Below are 23,964 nucleotides of genomic sequence, written 5' to 3' on the forward strand. Positions count from 1 at the left end.
CATGACCTTGGATTATCTGGAGAATGCAATCACCCTTTTACACATGCGTGGCTGTAAATATTCTATCAATGTAATACAGGTGAGCAATTTGGAAAAAATTAGCACTACAGAGTTGAAAATAATTTTCTTGCATATGCCATCAAGACTATTTTCACTGGTTCTCTCAATAACATTACAGCACCATTATTGTTATGTCAGTTAGATTTCAACATGTGAATATTAAAAACAGGTCTTCCTAGTATGGGATGTCTATGATTTTCAGCAAACTTCTGCTAAGTTAGCTGGCTGCTTCAAGCTCATCACACGCATATGTGATTTATTCAATGACGATAGAACAAGAATGTATACCATGTATGACTAGAATACTTGGATTTTGTTTGGAAAACATTAGTGTATGTTATCATAACCATATTTTTAAAGGATGTTGAAGAAAAAACAGGCAACTAACCAATCACTCGCTGTACAGGAGGTCACTCAACTTGACCATGTATGCCAGCCTACTGAAGCTGCCCATGGCTGCTAACATGAGAGCAGCCATCTTTAAACTGTGTATTAGACTGCTACAAAAATTAGTGTTTGAGTGCCAGAGCAGAATTTATAGGGTATGCAGAATTTATATTCTGTAGTTCTGATATAAGTACCATCTTAATAACATTAAAGGGAAATATACCTTTAAAGCTGTGTATGGTCTTGTATCCTGTTCTTGAAGCTTGACTGTAGCTTGGATGCAATAAGATGTTTGATTTTGAAGCGCAAAAAGTATCACGACTAGTTATGAAACGATGGTCATGATTGTCAAGGATTGGGTGACTTTACTTTTTGTCCTGCCCATGGAGAACTTATGTGGAGTGCAAGTTGGATCATGCAGAGGAAAGCTGCCTTTTAAAAACCACCAGGTCAAAGGAAATAAAAAATGGTATCAACACATTTGTCAACAACTGTTCAGCCTAAAAGATAAGAAAATCCAACACACTTGCAAAGAGATTTCTGAAGAGTTAAGAAAGTTAAAAAATATTTTTGGAACAATATTTGTCTAAAAAAAAATTCTATATGAAGCAAGTATACAGTAGGAAAGAATATTTCCTTTCCAGAAATGTTATTCTATATCCTAGTAGTCTTTAAATTCAGATGAATGTAACTCTGTGGTACTCTGCAGAACTCTCAAAGATTTAAGAGGATCACAAGGGGATAGGGTTTTATTCTCGGAGATCATTCTAGCCCAGTAAAAGAAGGTGAATGGAAGACAGTCAATTCTAGTGACCCAAAAAGTGATATAAAACAAAGTGATCTTGTTTCATGAAATGCAGGTTTGTGCCTAGTTAAAAAGACATCTAATTTATGTGGCCTTTATCTCAGCACAAGGAAAATCAATTATCTGCAAAAGCAGCTAACTAGTACGTAGTCCAGTTGACTAGAAAGAAATAAGTACTTGGTCAGTACAAAACATTATGAGAAGAAAATTTATCAGGTCTAGAGACGATGTGAGGTAGAAAAAATGTTTTGTTAAAAACTTACTAATGATAATTGTCAGGATAAAAAAAAATGAGAAGAATTGGAGTCATGATGATAAACCTAGCACGAAAATATGCTCAGAATGCTCAGGAAAATTTAACTCAGAATAGTTAAATTTCTTGTTTCAACCATTAAGAAAAACCAAGTTAGCCAAAATACTTGGATTTCTTGTTCATATGTCATATATTAATTGAATGATTCTGGGTCAATCTGCTAAAGGATAAATTAGAGGATGAGACATCATTTATAAATACATGTCACTAAGTGGTACTACACATCTGTGTAACAGAAAGCAAAATCATACGTTTATAATCATAACAGACACCAATCTGATTGAAATATACAGCAGACTGACACAGTCAATACTAAAATTACCTAAAATAAATAAATAAAAAATTAAAGATTAAAATATAAATACCTAACTCAAAGGTACTGAAAGCACTTTTCATATCAGATTCAACTGACAAATAAATAATTACAGAATTAAAAGTTAACACTAATTTAAATAAAATTGTCATAACTTCATTACTTATTTCACATATAAACTGATATAAGGACAAACCCTCCTTGAAGTGAACATTTGCAAAATAATAGAGCATTTGATAACAAACATAGAAAGGGATCAAAGAAAGTTCTCATAATACATAGAAATTAATCCTATATCTTTCTTATCTATTTAAGCAATGTTTGACTGCAAAACTTAAGCTTCTTGAATTGGTGCTACATAAAACTGTGCAGTGAAATTTACACACATTTAAATTCATTAAAACCTGGCTGTCCAAAGTTTAATCATAACCAAGTAATCCCTTCTGAAGAGCAAAGTGTTAAAACCTTTCTAGGTATCCATTCAGTATATATTTGTGATTCTTTTTTTTTTTTTTTTTTTTTTTTTTTTAAACACTGACCCATTTTCTTACATTGACTTGTAAGGAGGGAAAAAAAACCAACTACTGTTTTTTTTCTGATAACACAAATATTGGGTGAACAGTAAGTACCAAGGAGGAGATATCATGCAGACAAAGGTTTTGGTAAGATGGACTCAAGAAAATAGTGTATATTTTAACATTTTAAAGGAAAGCTTTGAAAAACAATAATGAAAATAATAGCTTTAAGAAAGTAATTTACCCTGAGAACTCCTCTTGGGAGCAATTATTTACTTAATTTCATCAGCAGGTCAGCTTGCTACAAAACTTTAAGAACAAAGTAGTCAGTTAATGTTTCAAAAGACTAAAATATCTTCAATGAAGATTGATAAAGAAGAGCCCCACCCCAAGCCAGATAAGTACTAAAAGTGAGAACGCAGATAAATTAGTAAATGCAAGTAATCATTTTTCTGAGAACATTTACTGCAAAGTACACTAAACTAAAATTACTGCAAATAAAGATGTGGTCACAAGGAAGAGTAAAGTAGCAAGTAGATTTAAAATTACATCTGTAAATAGAAGATAAATCCTTGAAAAGTATTTATGGAGTAACATAAATTACAAAACTTCGTTCAAGAATGATATGACCCCCAAGTGAGAGATGACTGCTGTTTTCATGCAGACTTTCTGTTTACAGGTACTGTTGATGAATAAGGACATTTTGCCTTATTGATAAGGTGATGTCCTCCTGGTTGTGTGGTGAACTTTAATCAGTGATTCTTTTCAGTGACAATGAAGTCGAAATAACCAGATGATGACAGTCATTTGTCATACACTATCATCAGAGAGGGTAGCACGCCTCTGGATGCAAAAAAGAGGATACATCAAGGAGTAGAGAGATTACATAAAGTCTTTATTTGATAGAAATAGTTTTCTGAAGTCCAAAAATCAAGATAAAAATTGGACAGATTTCAAAAAGAAACAACAAGGGGGAGTCAAGTTTCATTTATATTGTATTAAAGGTCAGATTAAATGATCAAAATATTTTCTTCTGACTGTATGTGCGAAGCCTCCATGAATGTAAATAATTGGTTTTCTCATAATAACTCTCTAAGTTGCATCATTTCTATGATACACAGGAAGTATACTATCTCCAAAGACTTTTTTTCATTAGGGATGTCAATATAATAGTTTTTCCATTATACATTTTCATGTGCTCTTCTTACAAAATTTATCTCTATTTCTTTTTTAATGCATAAGTTGCATCACAGACTTAAAGCACCCTTATACAATAAAAGATTATTGTCTTATGTTTCTACATGTTGAGTTAGTATTGTAGCTTTATGGACTTGTTTTAGTGTTTGAAATGTATAACTAACATTTGAATGAAGACCCACTTATTCTATACAAATGTGGGCATGGAAAAAATTTACTGATAGAATTTTTTGTATTTGGTTGTCTTGATCTATATGTTTTCTTTTCAGATTTAGACAAGAAATACTTACTTGAATTATTCCTGTGAGCTGTATTATATTTCAACTACAAAGATATTACTAGAAATGACAACAATAAATTCTACATTTCAAATTATTCTAATTTTAATTTTTATGGATAGTTATCAAACATATGGATTGTTCATTAATACTTTCAACATGGATATATGTATTTTTAAAGAATTTAAAACTTTTGTATTACTATCAGTATTGAAAAAAGGAAACAAAACAAAACAAAAAAGTGGAAGCCCCGATGTTGAAAAGAGGAAAACCAACTTCAAAATTTGCCACGGTTAGAACAGAGAACTTTAATCATTAACTTCTGTTCGCCAGGGATACTGGAGTTAAAAGGCTGCCATATCTAATTAACAGTTATGTCAGATGTAAGGAATACACGATAGGTTTTCACAGTCGGCAGTCAAAATTCAAGTGGGAGAGGTGAAGTAATCCACTAGTTACAATCAATCAAAACAGTGTAATACACTAGATATCTCACTAGTCTTTTGAGCCAGGATAGAAGAAACTAAGAAACTAAGGCCAGACACATGAAAACACCAAAGTCACCTTCCTCCACTATATTATGTATAATAGAAATTAATTATTAATATCTTTATTTGACATCTTTTAAGATATTTCCTGGAAGATTCCCTAGTATGACCTTTTGGGTCATGAAACGTGCAGTCATAACTATGCTTTGATAAATCACGGCCTGAAGAACTCAAGCTATAGTTGTTGTTTTCTGCAGTTTCACTCCTCATTTTGTCAGGCTCCTAAAAAAAAAAAAAATTTCCTTATTCCCCCCACAATTTAATCTTAACTTTGGCCAGACTTTAAATTAATTCAGCTGCATCCCAAGAATGTGTACTAAGTTTCCATTCCAGTAAAGCAAAATAGATATCAGTGGATGTCTATTTCAAGCAAAAACACTTGACTCAATAAACCGCAGAACATGAAAACATTAAACTGCTGCAACACTGCAGACTGTACTAACCTATTTTTCAGCTGAACTGAATCATACTGTCTTCATGATACATGAAGAATATCAAAGACATTATTAGGTCTTACCATAATGGAAAGCAAAACATTCTTTTCTTATGATGAGTCTTAAATTTTCAAAAGACTGTGGGGAAAAACAAACAACAAAAAAATGCAAACCCAAGACATCCAACAAATACAGCAAGCATTTTCCTAGGCTGATGGCCCTCGGTGTTCATAAGCGCAAATCCTGAAGTGGAGTTATAAACTGATCCTTGCCACTATGTAAAAGTATATTTTTATTACTAACATTTTAGTAGAAGGGAATTGAAACACTAGAGAATTATTTGAGAGAAGTTGTTTGGGATGATGCTGTAGAATTGGAACCCAAAGAAAGTACTTCTCAGTCGTTATCCAGAGATATAAATAAATGGCCACCCTACCTTCTGCTTGCACCCAGCCAAGAGAAAAATAGCTTTATTGACCTTTTTCTACTAAGTCAAACTTTAACTTGTGCTGATCCCACTGCACTCATTCATATACTATGACTCCCTTCAAACCTCATAATTTTTTTCTGATAATCATCACTTACTTTTATGTTTGTAATACAAACAAGCACCATGGCCAAGCATATCTTCGAATACCTTGCAAGTCTGAAGGCCCCAAAGGTTATTAGAAGTACACAGTGATTATGCTGGATCTCAGGACAAGGGTGATTTTCAACTTAAACTCTTTTGCATTTTGAGCACCATAAAATATAAAGCAAGCTAATTTATCTTTCTCAGTGGAAAAATTCCTGAAACACATTAAAGTAGTTTGCTTTACATTTCTGCTGCATCTTCAAGAAATCAGTCAGTTTACAGTCTGCAGTTGTGGCTAAAGACAGAGGAGTGGAATTAATGCAGGAGTGGAATGAAGTTCAGGAAGGAGAGGGTGCAGAATCTGGATGCTGAAATGGGTATGAGAAGTCTGGGAGAGGCACTTAGACACACATTGCTCATGACAGGAAAGTATTTTAAAAAGGGATGAGTACTAAAACTGGAAAGTAATGAATTGTATTTAGTTTCCAAAGAAAAAAATTATCACATCTGAGTAAACTAAAAACATCAAGTTTACAGCTTTTCTGTTAGACAAAAGCAGATTCAACTATTTTGTGGTAGTACACAAAATTCAAATAGATTTATGAGAGAGAAATAATTATTTAGGGCTATAACATCATCAGGAACCAAATATTATTGAGCTATTAATATTTCAAAATTAAGATATTGCTTGAATCATCCCAGAATGATAGAACAGTAATAATGAGAAAACGCCTGCATCAGGTATCTTTCCTCAAAATATACCAGAAAAATGAAAATTAAAAAGATTACATGTCTGCAATTCTGTGTACAAGAGATGAGTGACCCATCTTTATAAAGACAAAAGGTAAAGTTAATCTTTTTATATATATTAATTTAAAATTTGGTCATTAAAAACTCATGCTTTAAATATCCTTTGGGTTCAAAAGAAAGGGAGGGAAAGTATGCAAAATGAAAAGTGGCATACCTAAAAAAAAAAAAAAATATTCAAAGATGCTCAAACTTTAGGCTTTGGTTGATATTGTATCTTTACTTTGAAAACAAGATGGCATTTATATGGCATCAGATTTCTACCAATTTGAAAAAGCAGCATTTATAAATAAAATACGGTGTGGGGATATTACATTTTGAACTAAATAAAATTGCTTTGAAAACCCGTTATAATTATTCCTGTTTCTAAAATATGCAAAGCAATTTTTTTAGGGAAGTATAGTAAAAAGAGTAATTTCTCATTTCAAAAGTGAAGTAACAAAAAACTGCTAAATTTGAAATTATCACACACCTTTCATAACTTTCACACATTTCTTGAAAAAATTAAACTTGACAACTGTGAGCTTTTCAGAGCTTTGATGTAAGCAGATGCAGAAAATCACATAAAAGCTATAAGGGAAAGGAAAGGCTCATTCATTTCAGCAGAACAGGACAAATGAACCTGTATGATAAGATGTACAGGTTGGTATGCAATTTAGCATAAATAAGCAAATGCCATGCACGTACATTAATAAATATGAAAATTGAATTCCAAAGTTTAAAAACTTCCAAAGTAAAGGTAGAATATATATAAGAACAAAAATATGTAGATACTTATCTCTACAATCTAAAGAAAAAAAAAATAAAATCAGAGTTCTGATAGCTTGCATAACAAAGTCAATTTAGGAGAATCAAATTATAAGACATCCTTATTAATGAACTTGAAAGGGTTTTTGCTGGGTTTTTTTTTTAAACGTAGAATATTCAGAATGTAGAATTTTAATTGTAGAAGAAATTCTGAAGTTTCAGTGCAGATGGCATTAAAATAAAATAAAGCGATAGTGTCAAAAAGATTGAGATATCCAAAGGCATGGTTATAAAAGATACAAACAGCATATTTTTTATTATTATATTATTTCAAACGTTCCCCCCCTAAAAAGCTCATTACTGCTCCATTGGACGTGTTCAGCTGGTGTTTTGGGCTGCTATAGGACCAGAACTTGGAAACCAGACATCCCTCTGCACCAAAACTACATGCCAGTAGACTTCTGAGGAGTGATGAAGTCCTGGGAACCCTGACCCCTTTTCAGAATAGAGCTACTGAATTGCTTATAAACCAAGGAATAATTTTTCAGGTGGTTACCTATAGCATGTATTATGCAGAATTCAAGACAAAAAAGACCAAATAGTTTCATCCTTACTTGCAGTAGATGAATTTATGAATTGCAGTTTATTTATTATTTTGCCTATCAACATATTTTCATCTTCAGTAGACTCAGCCATCACTGAAAAAGCAGGGTGTACTCACAGTTGTAAAGATCTTAATGATTACAATATAAAGGAGGAAAAAGATATCATTCAGAATTTCAGAAGACAGAATTAAAAATAAAAGAAAGACTGAGATGTTTAAAAGAAAATTGAGTGTTAAAGCAAACTACAGAGAAAACTGATCAAGACTCCACAGTTGGCAGTATACTATAGACTATTGTAGAGAATCGTTGAAGTGAAAAAACAGCATAGAAAAATCACATGAACAGCTTAAATGAGAACTGCCTTTTTTTAAAGCAGTATTTTCCAGACTGAAAAAAGGAGAGAAAAGGAAGGTGATGAAGAAGAAAATATGTTTCTAGGAGCTGTAGTATATTACATTGTTCCCTTGCATTGCTACAAAATGAATATTCAGTAATATGCTTTCTGTCCAACAGAAATGTATTTATTAAACACAAAAAGATAGAGCTACAAAAGTAAGCTAGTACGTGTGCTTTCTGTACCAGAACATTTTTTGTTTCATTTCATTATTCTAAGTACCACACTTAGAATGTCTTCATAGCTAGAGTTATTGCAATTATCAAAACTTTCACTGAACAGTAACTGAAGTATAAAAGGCAGTTACAAGTGAGCAACTTGTAACACCTATTAAAGTCCTCATATTTGTTTTATTTATTATTTTATTTAGATATGTGCAAAGATGACAGATGCTTATAAAACACCACTAACCAAAAGTTATCCCTTAAGAGAAAGGGTATCCTCGATTACAGAAAGCAGCTGCTATCGTAAAACTCAGGAACCTACTTTTGCAAGCTTTACCAGTCCAAAATCCGTGCTCACTGATAGCACTGCTATTTAAATTTATGCAGCTTACCTTTTCTTGAGATCATTATTTCAAACCAAATCATGCCAGTGTAAGTATCACTATACCAAATCAGTATGATACATACAGTATATGAACTTAAACCTCAACAGATAGATGTTAAAACATAAATAAACTTGAAACACCGTAAGTTATTGAGTGTTTCTTATGTAATCTTGCAGGGATTGATCCTTGTCCCAGTGTTGTTATCACTGACCTGGAATCAAGTAGACAATGATTGCTAATGAAGTGTGCAGATGATACAAAGGCTGGTTGAGTACTAAGTAATGAAGGGAACAGGTCACTAATAGAGATAGGACTATATTCTGGAAAGCAGTCATTCTAGAAAGCAATTAGGAAAAACGTGAAACATAGTTATGTATCAGTGAAATGCTTCAGGAAAAAACCTAGGCAGGATATCTGGATACAACGTAACAGGAGTATAGGGGAGGTCAACTGGAATTACTAAGAAACATTACTTGATAACGCAGTAGTTCTTATATATACAAAATTTGAAAACGTGTGAAGGGCAGTGGGAAGAAAAAAAGACAGACTAATGCTCTAGCAAACATGCTTTTACTTTAAGACACTATAAGAGGTTCATTTACATTTTATAAAAAAGAAACCCAAGAGATGATATGTTTATATGTAATTAACGGTACAAGAGAAAGTTGTGGTAAAACTGTGCTTCCAATTATATATCAGGTATGTATTTTTCAATTAGTGGAATAAATGAAACAAAGGATTTCAGAAGATTTTCTATAATTTCTAAATCTTCAAATAAAACCAGACTTTATAAGTAACCAAAAAGTTACACTCTGGATGAAATTATGTGGCTTATGTTACATAAAAGGTTAGAAGCACACTGGCATTTGCATCTAAGTACCTATGAAAATTCATTCTAGCCTGAAATGTCAAAATATATGTTGGCAGGTGAAAGTTTCTTATTAAAGAATAAAACTGTTGGGAAGTGGATTATCTTTTGATATCTGCAAATTCACAATAATGGTGGCAGCAGACAAACACAGCAGAGACACTTCTGGGAAGTTTTAAATTTGTGTTGAAATTAAAAGTGCTATTTCAAAATTATGGTGTGGAAAGCAGTGAACACTTATTTTTACATGACTAAATATATGTCATTATAAGTAAAAAATACCTCATTCACCACTGTGGATTTGTCAACAATGGAAATGAAAAAGAAGTTGCTTAAAATGTTTCTTCTGATCTAGTTCAAATGATAGCTGAATTAAATTTCTTCATGATTAAAAATTTCAACTTAATAATCAAGTGATAACGATGATGAAAATAAATGTTAAATATTTCGTATTTTCCTTAGAGGTAATATCATGCCGTTAGATTAGCAAATGAAAGCAATAAATTTTGCTGGCTAGAATCATCAGGCTAACAGCCAAACCACTTTTTTAAACAAACACCTTTTGTCCTCTCATATGGTGCTGAACTAAACAGCTTTGTGAAGGAACCAAACATTTTAGTCAATAATAAGGACAGTGAAGTTACTAACCAACTAACATAACTCTAAAATTGGGATAATTTACTTACAATTTAGATGAGAGTAAATATCCATGACTAGCTTAACAACTGGAGTTCGTTCATGACACAGTAATTTCTGAGTAACGTATACTACAGACTGTTGATTACTGTTGTAATTAGTATATCACATTCTATTAGCTTTCCTGTACAACTGTATTTCTGGAAAAGCAAATATAATGGCTTACCAAGATGGTGGTAACGATTAAAGAGCGATTGGATAGGGAATCTGTGATGTTTGCTGGTTTTCCTTTCTGATTCTCTGTCATGTTAAGGCCACTCAATGGATCCCAAGTTCCAACCTATAAAACAGTAAATTACTGTGTAAATTGTCGATTAGTTACATTTCAGCATCTAGAAAAGAGCACTATAAGGAAAAACAGATTGCTATAGGAAAAAAAAAGATCGCTAATATTTATTATTAATCCCTGTTCCATTATTCTCTGTCATTGTAGTTAAACTCTGCTTGTTTAAAATACGATTCACAGTACCTCAAAGTGTGTTTTGTGAAGTGTGACATTAAGTGGAAAAACGATGCACAGAATGTCTAAAGCTACTCTGAATACTTAATTTTCCATTTAACTTTCATTCTTCAAGACAAACCACATCTGAAGATAACTTAACAGTTAGGTGGAAATTCATTTGCAGAACAGAGAGCATTGTCTCTACAGAAGGACTGACCCTTTTCTGTGATCAGAGAGAACAGCAGAGCAAAAAGGTGTTTCGGGGAAAATGTAATGGAGAAGACTGAAAGTAGGTTAAGTGTAATAAATTAATTGATTTACAGATAAATGTTCAGTACATAGCTCTTTTGACATTTTATACCTTGAAATTCTTATTCCAGTAAAGTCAATAGGATTTTTATCTAAGTAAGGAGGTCCAGGGTTATGCTTATAACCTTGAACTGGTTCAGGTCAAGGACAGTCTCACATACTAAGTAATAAGTAGTAGCGCTTGTAATTACATTATTCATCTGCAGTTTCATCACTATACAACTAAAATGGGCAAGCAGTAAATACAACTATCCATTTTTAGACATCAGAATATTTGCATTACTCCGTTGTCTAAAAAAACCCCACAAACATTTCTTTTTTGTTTTTAGACAGGATTTCAAATAGCATTTCAAATACAAAGCAATATCTATAATATAAGGTAAAGATATTTTAAAACTAAATCTAGACAGAAATGTCAAAATTCTGTGAGGTTTGATTGCAAATATATATATATATATATGTATGTATGTATAGATGTATGTATAAACACACACTTTTTTTTTTTTTGTAATCTTTCAAACTGATTCCTGAGAAACTGTTTGTATACTTTTAGGGGATTTGTTGCAGTACGGCTGCCAAGTAAGTTCAGGATGCAATGCGGTATGGGTTAAATAAAAAGAGTTTCATTTCTAAAACTGGGAATAGAGCAGAGTATGAATCAGCAGAAGCTGTAATAGAGAAAAGACAAATTTGCTCTCTTTTTCCACGATTTTCTGTTCGATATTTTATCTTTCTTCTTTGCATAACACTTAGTTCCAAGAAGTCACTCCTTTGAATGGCTGTGATTCTTGAATTTTGGCCATTCAGTACCCCCGAAACTGATGAAAGAATCATGAAGGGAAGAAAGAACATGTGTGTCTCAGAAATACAATTGGAAAATAACATCTAACACATAATTTCAAAGTCTTGAAACCAAACCCTACTACCAAAAGCTTTTCTTCATCTACTCTTTTAATATTATTTCATTTGGTGACTTGAAAGATTTTTAGGAAAACCAAAATGTTCAGCCTTGCAGTTTGGCCACAATTAGGAAATTGTAAAAGGATCGAGAAGTTTTAGTTGCAACATTCTGTTAATTATGGCAAACATAGTGTTTGCTTTACTTCGAAGAAAGACGAAACTAGAATAGAATAACAAGGAATGACAAAAAACGGAACTTGAGCCTGTCCCTGCTGTTTCTTCACATAATTGAAGCTGGACTAATCTCTTCTATGAGATTCAACTTCAAGCACACAAGTAGCACAAAAATTTCTAAGGGAACACCATCACCTTATTCAATCAATTTCAAATCCTAAATTCATTAAATCATATACTTTATTCAAGTTCAGGTTCATAATTCAAATTTACCTTGGCAAAAGCTAACACATTGCCAATTAAAATACTTCCTCCCCTACTTTTTAGTGTAGCCACAGCCACAAGCAAATGAATAATTATCAACTGTTAGAATTTGGGGTTTATCTAACTCTATCCATATAGACTTATAAGAACTATCAACAGCATTACTTTAAAAAGAAACTTCTGTCTTGACGAATTATCGCATTATTTTTCTAAATGAGGTTAATTGTACTTGTATTGCTATTTTTGTGAATCAAAAATCTAAGAAATGGAACAAAGTCAGATGTTCCAAATAAGACATTCTTTGCATTTTCTTTATCAATGAGCTCGAACTCAACAACTTATGCCACAGATTCCGATATACTACTGATATGTATAGCTCCCAAATCACAGAAACGTCTTCTCAAAGCTGTTTCTTCTAGAGAAAACTGTGCATAAAATGTGCAGCAAATTCATTTTTTTCTATTTGCTTAAGCACAGTGTTTTAATTTTAAAGTAGCCTTTTGAACAGAATAGAATAGCTAATGAGTTTTCACTAGAAAAATTTAAATGCCAAAAATGTAGAAAAAGCAAATCAAGGTAGTCTACTACATATAACTGCAATTCAAACAACTTACAGTTTACTTCTAATGCACTACATTTATTTCCAACAAACTTTCAAGTTTTCCTAAAAAGTGAAACAAACTGATATTCGAATATACACCGTAGAGAGAATGCTCACACAGTATATACAGTCACAGGGAGGCTGTCAGGCCTTCGATCCTCTATTCTTCCATTCAAGTCCCCTAAACGGCTAGACTATTCTGGAGTGACCATGCCCATTGGAACATGTTAACACTTATCCATAGCACAGGACCAAACCAGGAGTTCCCATGAAGCTGACATTGTGCTCTACAGTGAGACAAAGAATCTCTGTGACACAAAGAATTAGCTTAGTCAAGAATCAGCTTATTCAAGTTGAAACAATTCCAACAAGAGCTACTAAAAGGCTCATCATCAAATATCATAGAATATTCTTTAACATGGCAATTGGGATGTTCCTCAAGGACATGGAATACAGTTTCCCAGCTACACTTGAGTGATTAAAAACTTGCATCCGAGCTTCCCTGTGTTTAACTATTAGGTAACTATCAGATTACTGCAGTCCTGCAGAAAGTTTGGACAGAAGTTTCCATTTTTTATTGTTGCTTTGATAAATCACAATTCTCTATTTTTCAGTTGGGTTTTTTTGTTTGTATTTTTAATAAAACAGTTTCTAGAAAAAAATCCTTCAAGTAATTTGCAGTCTTTTAATCAAGTTGCATCATCTGATCTAAGACAATGGTGGCAACGCAATGTAACTTCTTTATATAACTGTATGGAACAAGTCCTAAACCTGTAATCCAAATGAAAAATGCATGTTTGTGATACTATGAGACATCTTACTAATAGGAAATTAACAGCAAATTCATCTTTTTCCTTTCATTGGAGATTATGACCACTGAGACAGTCATTACTGAAAGGTAGATAAAGAGGAAAAGCCAGGAAATATGTGCTTAATCTCTGCTTGTAGAGTCATCATTTTCTCAGAATTCTGTATTGATTAGAAAATTACCTGTGTCTATGAAGATACCATCTCTTTAGAGTTCAATAAGTGGAGTTTCTGGGAGTGTTCTGGTGGAGTACTGCAATATGCTTGCCATTTTGTTATATTCTTCCCTAGACTTCTGCAACTGGCCACTTTCAGATACAGAATACTGGACTACATGAATCTAGATATTCTTTTCTCTTGCACCACAAGAAAAGTTTGCTATCCACCTTTAGGCAGGTACACTCCAAGGTTTCCAAATAGCCAATCAATCCTATACCACTTAAACAAAACTCTTAAATAATCTTCACAATATTTACTACTCAATAGTTCAAAAGTACAATTTCAAAACTAAATCTCACCAGAAGTGTTTAAAAATAATCAGTCATTACCAAAGGACAGAATTTGGCAGATACTGAAAAGAAGCTTGGCTAATGTTCACACAAATTTAAAATTAATTTGATTCTTTTGGGTTCAAGTATTTTGTGCATTCAGTCTCCATAAAAAGATCAGTACAATTACACTTATTTCAAAAAATATTAACTTAATTTCATAGTAAAATGCAATTGGCAAGATTTGTGAAGCAATAATATTCTAGGAAAAAAGTACTTACCAAATAATAAAAACTAAGTAAAAATATCAGACCTGTTAAATCAGAATGAATAACAATTCAAATTCTGAATACTGAAAACTACACACAGTTAATATGTACAATAAAATTATTCTTTAAACCTTTAATAGGTTCATATAGTAGAGTAATTAGAGACAATTATGATACATTCTTGGACCTTTATCTAGGATGGAGAGTGCTGATTACAGTAATTCACATAAAATGTATATAGTCTGCTCAGCAATCTAGTAGGAACTTGAGAGAAAGCAAGCTATATTGGACTTCAGCTCAAAGTTACTAGTCTCTTCTGGAAATATTAGTTGGATTTTTGTGACATTTAGCAATACATTTGGTATCAGAATAAGGACATAAACTTTCTCAAACCGTATCAAAATTCTCCTTTTTTCAAGGTTATTAATCATTAACATAATCCATTTCTGAGTTGATCTATAAAGTTAAGCATAAATGTAATTTGAAAGACATATTCAGACTTGGCAATTTTTATGGATTGTAGCATAAATTAAGCTTGCATACAAATAAAAAGTTAACAGGTGAGTATTTAGACATAGCTATGTAAATTTAGCAGTATTATAAGTGGTAACTGTCTCTTATCCCATTTATTTTCAAAGATACATCATAATCTTAGTTTATCTCCTACAACATATCTAAAGTGCATGTTTCCTCTTTAAAATAAAAATGCAATTTTTCATACAGTAAAGATCTGCTTCTAGTCATACCAATCACACTGCAGCAAGTTATTCATTAAAAAAAAAAGAAAAATTCAAATTTGTAGTGTCTTCTTAGTAACACTTAGACTTTCTTCAAAGCTACTACTCTTACCAAGACAAATCCAATATAATTGCTGTGGTTTAACCCCAGCCAGCAATTAAGCACCACACAACCACTCCCTTCCTCCCAGTGGGATGGGGGGGGAGAATTGAAAGGGTAAAAGTGAGAAAACTTGTGGGATGAGATAAAGACTGTTTAATAATTTAAAAAAAAAAAAAATTGTAAGGGAGAAAAAAACAACAAAGAGAGAGGAAAATAAAACCAATGAAAAACAAGTGATGCAAAAGAAAACAATTGCTCACCACCAATCGACCGATGCCCAACCAGTCCCCAAGCAACGGTAGCCCCTGCCAACCTCCACCCCGCAGTTTTATTGCTGAGCACAATGTCATACAGTATGGGATATCCCTTTGGTCAGTTGGGGTCAGCTGTCCCAGCTGTGTCCCCTCCCAACTTCTTGTGCACCCCCAGCCAACTCACTGGCGGGGCAGTCCGAGGAGCAGAAAAGGCCTCGACTCTGTGTAAGCACTGTTCATTAATAACTGAAACATCAGTGTGTTATCAACACTGTTTTCAGTAAAAATCCAAAACATAGCCACATACAAGCTATTATGAAGAAATTCAACTCCATCCCAGCCAAAACCAGTACAATAATTCACCACCACCCCAAAAAAGAAGCATTGTACACTCCTGAAACTTAAAATTTGCTGTTTACATATACTGTAGTTTACTGAGCATCAGTCTCATGAGATGTTATCCACAAGAATTCAATAGATTAAAGTAGCTTTCTCACTTCAGTATGTTTGAGAAAAAGAAATTTATCTTTATGAATAAGCAAGTATTCTTTCAAGTATTCTTCTTTTTGAATTTCCTTCGAAACTCTCCTAAGAAAAGTAACATTTTTTTGGCTCTGAGTCAATCAAAACTGTACATACTACTCACAGTGAAGTGCCACAAGCATTGTATTAGGAAGGATCATTGCCCTTCTGCAGTGGTACCAACTGTCTAACTATGCAGCCAAAATCAGAGCTGTATTCAACCCCCAAAGAATTGACAAATGTGTCTACAGTTTACCATCTTTTCATTATATTTTGTAGAGTAGTTACTAATAGTGGTGATTACATCAAGAAAATAATTATTTATACTCCAGTGTGAGTAATATTATTTCTTCCTATTTATGTATTTCCCATTTGCAAATTGCTTCATTTATTTTGCTTTCTTCAGAAATATTAATATGCTTGCCTTCTTTGCCAAATATCATGTTAATACCAATACTTCTGGCTTCCATAGATCTGTTATCTCGCTTTCTTTTTTTCTGTAACTTTTATAAAACCCTCTGTTTATGCCACTTGTTGTTTTTTCCCAGGTCATTAATAAAGATACTAAATAAAATAAGATCTTACATTGATATGCTGGACAATGAATTACAACTCATTGTGTGTCATTTATATTCGTCTTATGTGTAAGTTCCTGAGCAAGATTTCAAGCCAGTTGTTAACATCTCTATTCAAGAAACGTGACTCTTCTTCAATGACAAATTTTCATATCAAAAGTGGTATTAAATTCAGGTATTTGTTATCTCCCTGAAGTATAAAATAATTTTCCTCACGATGCAGCTTCAGTGTAAATACTGATTGATTGTAATTTAAATGATAATTTACTTATTATACTGGATTGCCACTGTTTGGGATTTTCAGTGTGCTTAACCATAAATAGTTTCAGTGTGTCCAGAGTGACTGTCAGCAAATTTTGTTGTACATTACATTAGCAGCACTCCAATCATCTATTAATTTTGTCATTTTCATCTTACAAGAAGCTATCATTTTTGTCAGACATGAATTTTTATTTGCAAACACATACTTCTTATTGATTGATGCTTCATTATCACCTCTCATTCAAGAGTTTCAGGAACAGGTATCTTATGTAAAATCTGAGATCACACATGACATCTTTTTTAAGTCAATGAGCAATTTTTCTGTTGTCACTGACTCCAGCAGTCATTGCACTTAAAATACATGATTTAGGTCATTTCCCATTATGTTAACCAGGCAATTTATCTAGGACTTTTTTTTACAAAATCTCAAAAAAATAAGTCTTCTAGAAATACTTCACAATAACTCTTTTCTCTCCCCTCCATGACTATTTTTCTCATCAAGATATCTCATTTTGTCACAAAAGCATTAGAGATTACAGCTGAAATTGTTGGGTTGCACTGTTGTCCTTCACATAAGAAATTGTTCCCCCATATTTAGAAAGAGGTTAGATGAAATAATAGCTGTTTACAGTATGGAAACACGACACATAATATGACACATATAATTCCCATCTCCCTATCTCTCTCATCCCTGAAAATGAATAAATGAATTAATTAATTATTTAAGCAAAACTGTTCAGGAATTCTAACTACATAGACAGAGAGGCTTGACAAGATGGTGGTTTTGAAAGAACATTGGGAACATACAAGATAAGGACAAAGATGGGGAAAGGCTCCTGAAGAAAGAAGAAAATAGAAAGGGGATGGAAAGAGCAAAGAGATGAAGAGGGAAAAGTGGACAGGGATTAGATGGAAAAGGAAACGGACAGGGAGGGGGGAAGGGAGAGAGGGAGGACGGGGGGGGGGGGGAAGAGGGAAAGGAGAGAAGGAGAAAGTAGCAGAAAGCAAGAGGGAAAATGTGATGTAGAGAGATGGAGTGCGCATCCAGTGTGAAGGGAGGGAGGTAGGGGACTGAGAGAAGGGAGAGGGATTCATCGTAGCTTTAACAGAAGACAATCTTGTGGGGAAAAAAAAAAACCTTTGAGACAGCTCTTTTAAATAAAAAGACTGGCTAAAACATATTCTCTCTACTAGGAAGTGTCCTGCTCTCGAGTTTAATAATTCACCCTGGATTCAAGAAGAACAGTGTTTGTATTCTTTTAGAATAACCAGGTTTTTTTTCAAAGAACAAAATTTGTCAGCATTGATTTTGCTTTCTCAGTAAAATACCCTGTATGTTCCAAATATTTACTAAGCAATTCAGTCTAATGTGCATACACTTTAATTTTCCTTTTCCTAATCTCATATCACTACACCCTACAGAAACTAATTTGCTTTTGCTCATATGTATCTTTGAATCTGTGTAGCATTCCTCATCATTCTTTGCTAACACTTTCCTAACTGCTAAACTTTTCTAATACATGGTAACTAATTCTCACTGCTCTTTCCAAAGATTGTCAGCACATTTTGGTGAAAAACTAATATTATCACATCCCTTTATCACATGGCAAAAATGAACCATGAAGGCAGTAAAAGTGTCTTCCTTTTCTGTGAACTTCTGTATACACAGCTCAAGCGTATGCTGGTTGTTTTTAAATATCCATATCCTTTTACGACTATTTCTGTTGTTATCTCTTACATATCTTTCATTATTAGTCTCCCAAGTTCCTTTTTTCTATTATGTGTTTTAGAGTACTGTATTTCCTGTTGAATTTTATTTTCTTCCTATATTTCTAATCTCTGAAGATGTTTTTGTTTTATTTCTATATTTTCAGTGGGGTACATATCTCCTAATATATTGTCAGCTGAGATTTTATTTTCCAGAAGACCCATGCTGCTTGACAGTTCTCAAATGCTACCCAATGTTCTTAAAGCCATCCTAGATTACAGAGACTTCCTTTCCTCATTTTCAACAGTTATCACATACATGCAGACTCTTCAGCCACTACTGACTCATTTAGCTATTCTCATGTCATCAATTCTTCCATTTCTGTTTCCAGTCAGGAAAACAGGTTGCATTGCACCTATTCTACTCATACACAAAGCTAATTTGTTCTTCAAATGTAATCATTACTATATACTTTTTTTTCCCTTAAGTTTCCACAGCTCCCTTCGTGGAATACTTCATAGGAAGATTCTACTATCAGTGCATTGCTGAATGTTTTAAAATATAGTTATTCCTTTAATCACAGGTTTGCCACTGGACATTTTCAAAAATGTTATTACGATGTGTTTCAAAGCAAGCTCATGGCTTCTGAACTTTTTTAAAAATCTTCCTAGTAAGAGAATATTAATATTCCAAAACTAGTATTAGGGGGAAAATTTTGGGGAAATATGCTGTTTATGCTAGCTTCTCCATTCAATGATTTATAGAAGAAAGGAAATGCAACTCTGCAGCATGGTGCCTTCCCTTAATTTCTCTTTTTATTTGTGGCCACAATATCACCTTGGGGAAGTAGCTGATAAAACTTTATCTGAAGATAAAGGAAAACATAGTGCTTACAGAACACTGACCACAGCTAAATACAAACTACAAGGCAGATGCAAATCGCAAAACTTTTGTCTGCTGATCACAACAATGTGAGACACTGGAGCTTCCTGCATTGCCTCTCCATGGCAGGGTGGCTGGAGAAGAGAGGGAAGATGATCTGATTTCAGATCATCATGGTGTCATGTAGGCAGGCCAAATATCTGTACGAGCTTCCCAGGGCCTTTAGTTCAAATATAGACTATATTAGGCTACACAGACAGGGCATTTCTCAATCCTTTGGTCTTTCACTCCATCTCTGTACAAGAAAAATACATGTCAGAAGACAGACAAACCTGTCAGGCTACCTATTCTTAATTTTTAGTACCACTTACAGATAGAAACTTCGTATTCCAAGAAGAGAATCAAAGTTCCCTCTTAAAACACAGAAAATTGCCAAAAGGAAGCTATTTTATTTTATTCTGTTTGAGGTAATTCTTCCTGAATTAGTAAGATGTAAAGAAAATACAAATATACGTACCCACAGGTTCACACATGAGGATAGGCAATGGGATTGGAATCACAACTAAAACTAAACTCAATATAGATTGAAGACAAAGTATATCAATGCATGACTCCAGGTCCAACAATTCACTCTTCCCCAGTCCTCCTGAATCTAAGAAAGTGGCTAGAAGCACACAGTTAAGAGGCCACTAATTGTCTGACATCAAGATAACAGCTTTTACTAGAAGACTTTGAAACCAGGTATCAAGTTGAGAACACGTATATTGTTTTATGTAACACATGAAATGTTATTGAAAATGCTATTGGTTTTAGGGGGTGGGTTTTTGTTTTGTTTCCCATCACTTTGGGGGTAAACATCTTACGCACCTTTTCAAGACCTTCTTCCTTGAGGCTGATAACATCTAAATCAAAATCTGTCCTTAAGCCATTGGTTTTGTTGAAAGTTATCCTGCCTGTGAGGCCTTCCCAGTGGGCCTATGGAGAAAGAAAAAACAATTTCTATAAATAAATACCTCTTCCTTTTTTTGCCGAAAGAGAACAAATTTTACTTCTGCCAAAACGGGAATATTAATTATTCAGTCTATCTAAATAATTTACCTTGTGGCTGATTTTTCTAAAAAATGTTTTGTATTCACTTTTTACTAGTTAAATCAACCTTTCTTCAGTCTTCACAGACAATTTTTTAAACAACTTTCCATGTCAGGCAATAGACTCTTCTTACTAAATGAGATAAAAGGCCGTTTTGTTTTCATTCCTCCATCATTCATGCATGCATTTCCCCTTCTGCTTCCCTACATGCCCCCCTCCCGCCCCCCAAGCCTTAATATCTTTCATTAAAGCTGGATTTCATTTTTCTGTCAGGAAATTTCATTCAAATAAAGGCTTACATTTGCAAGATGCTGAGTCCCCTGAAACGACACTGAGACAACAAAAATTGAGGTCACTGAGCCAGTCTTCCAGAGCTGATTCCTTACTTTTAATGAAGTGCAATATCCTCATTTTTTTATAACTTAAAGTCTACCTAGTTCTTAAACTATGCTAAAGTAGAGGAGGGAATGTGGAAAACAAAATCATCATCCTAAAAGGAACCAATATTAAAAAAAGGATTATATTCCATTGCAAATAGTTCTCTTTATCATAGTATTTTGCATATCTAGAATAAGAAATACAGTATTAGGAGTTACTTACGGTACAAGAGACTTGAATACTCTACAGTGTTCACCTTTAGCACCTTAAATATCCTAGTTTTACTTTAAATCATTATCTATTAGCATCTAAAGAGCATACTAGGAGACCAAGGCCACATATCTTAATTCACCACATCAAAAAAAAAAAAAAAAAAGAAAATTAAAACTAGGGAGTAAACTTCATTTTAGCTCCTTTGAACTTATGCCAGTATTTAGTTGCTGAATTTTTCATAGCCAGTCTATAGTCTGGCGTTTCAGGGGGTTGGGGTTTTATGCCACAAATGTTCCACACACAAACACACCCCATCCCACCCCCCAATTATCTACAAACAAAAGTTTTATTTAGAATGCAGTTATTTCACCCTTTTTGTTTCTTTGTTCCAACTAATACCTCAGGAAAACCTGCTTTCTGATAAAAATGCTGCCCTTGCCTGCTAAACTTGTTACACATTACAAGCTGAGAGATTCCCATCTACCGAAAAAAAAAAAAAAGGCAGAATTCAAGTAGAGTGGAAACAAAAGAAAATGGGAGTTGGGAGAAAGGAAAGCAATGAAGCAGGACACTATTAGTGACTTACCTCCTTAATGAGACTCATAAAGCGGGTCCCAAAGCGCCATGGTTTGTGGCGATTACACTGTAGTGAACTGACAGTCATCTGTGGGAACTGCTGGACAGCCACTGACACCACATGAACTGCATCATACATTAGTGCTGCGTCCGTCTGAAATTAGAATGAAATCAGAACCATGAACACAAAAAACAAAAACATGTGACAGCCCAGCAGTGAGAGAAGGAAACAAAAAATTAACACTGCTCATTATGTTAAAAGGAGAAAATTATCTGATTGCTTGTGTAGCAGCCTGTAAAATGCAGCCTTGTTGCCAAGTTCTACATAAGATGTGTCAGAACCTTCAGTCTCAGCTTTTCTCTTTTTAATGCTGAAATAAGGGCCCAAATACCAACTTTTCAGGATCACAGGAGAACACTGGTATGTCTGATGACTCAGGTTACTTTAAAAAAGCAGTGCATTAGGGGATTATATAAATCACTGTATGCATGTTTGATTCAAGTCAGTTATTTCCATGAGTGAGGCGAAAAAAAAAAGAAAAGATTAGCAAGGCAGCAAAACCTTAGCCATGAAGGAAAGTGCACAGGCTAAGGAAATTATGTTTTTCTGTTTTGAAATTACAGACTAGATACAGTCCCAAAGGTACTCAAATGATTCATTAATAACTTTTTTATAGGTATCATTTTAAATCCCTAGGACAGATCTAACCAGTGTCTTCTATAAATCAGAGGCAAATTAGAATTGCATTGAAACGCACATTCATTTTAATGGTTTTCATGTCCCATCCTCAATAAGTAGGCTGTTTAGACATGGTGTGTGCTAACTAATGTTGTATTAGCAAAGGACAGAGACAGCCTCTCCATACACACTGTCATGCTGTACAAGAAACTGACATCTCTCTCCTGTTCTATTTGATAAACGGAGGCAAGTCTTGGAACCAAAAGCAAGAGAGGACCCTAGATTCAGCTGGTGGAAATGAATGCTATGCCATCTGCTCAGCATACCTTAGAGAAAAAGGACCTATTTCCCCTTCTCATTCACATAATTAGTGAGCTGTGAAATTAGTTCTTTAATGGATAGGAAACCTGGAGATTATTGCACTTGTCACAATACAATACAATGCAATACAAAATGAGCTTATATAGTGCCTTTCATGCAAATGCATCCCAAGGCTCTTTACAATAAAACTAAACATAAAAATGCAAAAATGTTCTACCATTATAGCCCATAAGCTACTGTTAAAGAGGAAAATATGCATTTACATTTAAATGGCTCTCCCAAGGAGAAATTTCAAAATTCAAACAGAGATAAATCCTAATTTTAAAGTAGCCAGTATAATAGGTTTCAATGATCTCAGACACCAAGTAGTTTATGCAGGGGCTCCAAATCAGTCAAAAAATATTTTTGCTGCCAAATTGTTCATTATCTTCAAGGCATTAAAGTGCTTTTAAGGCAAGCTGATATTTGACAAGGAGGCAGCAAAACACCAAAAAGTTGGAATGACATGCTGAGTAAGCATCATACAAAGTTTAATATTCTAGAAGCAGTACTTGGCAGTAGTTAGAGTCTAGACAACAGTTTTTTAAATAAACTACACAATAAGTACAACACATTAATCTGGCTCAGAAATGCAAACTTCTTTTTTTTAATCAGCTTGACTTCTAAAACTGTAGTCCTTGCACCAATGAAGGAAAATTGAAATTGCTGTGAGACTTTAGCAAAAGCAGCCCATGAAGAAGCAACCAGAAGTTCAAAAACAGCATTAACTGATTAATTAGATATAAGTTTGGACACGGAACTGCTAAGACTCATCAGCAGGAATCAAATGGACATTATGCCAGATGCAGAGCAACATGGCTTTCTGTCAAATTCTGTAAGCCACTGAGCTGGAAATCTGTAGGATGACAAGACAGTCAACTCAGTGGAAGCATTAAAAAAAGCCATTGCAGTTTTAGAAGTAATTCAAATTCTGATAATATTCTTCATATTTGACTGATGAATATTGCTTCACTGGAAACAAATCTGAATCAGAATGTACTTCTTTTAAATGCACACAACATAAACTAATCACTGGCTAGAATTTGAGTCCCCTATTTGATTTTTAGATGCTACAGGATAAATAACTTATTTACATAGAATGAGATTCCACAATCCACCTTGTATAGGAAGGTTAAAGTTAAACATAGGCTTAAATGTTTGTACTGAATAAAGACCAATAGAACCATATACTCAAAAATACATTGGTTTAGTGATTCAATATTGCACTCATCTCACTGGGTGCAATCATTGATTTTACTGCAAGAGAAATAAACAGCACAGA

General features: G+C 33.7%; 1 protein-coding gene across 1 annotated transcript in view; it reads right to left on the reverse strand.

The window, feature by feature from the left end:
* GRIK2 (glutamate ionotropic receptor kainate type subunit 2) overlaps nt 1-23,964 on the reverse strand; it is a 429,675-nt gene that overhangs the window by 186,248 nt on the left and 219,463 nt on the right. Inside the window, exons 7-9 of the mRNA XM_050895229.1 lie at nt 21,654-21,797; nt 20,255-20,362; nt 10,258-10,371 (exon numbers count right to left, since the gene is read on the reverse strand). Of these exons, the coding sequence (XP_050751186.1) occupies nt 10,258-10,371; nt 20,255-20,362; nt 21,654-21,797 (366 nt within the window). The remainder of the gene's footprint in view (nt 1-10,257; nt 10,372-20,254; nt 20,363-21,653; nt 21,798-23,964) is intronic.

Source organism: Gymnogyps californianus, chromosome 3 (assembly GCF_018139145.2).
Source record: "Gymnogyps californianus isolate 813 chromosome 3, ASM1813914v2, whole genome shotgun sequence".
Classification (NCBI taxonomy): domain Eukaryota; kingdom Metazoa; phylum Chordata; class Aves; order Accipitriformes; family Cathartidae; genus Gymnogyps; species Gymnogyps californianus.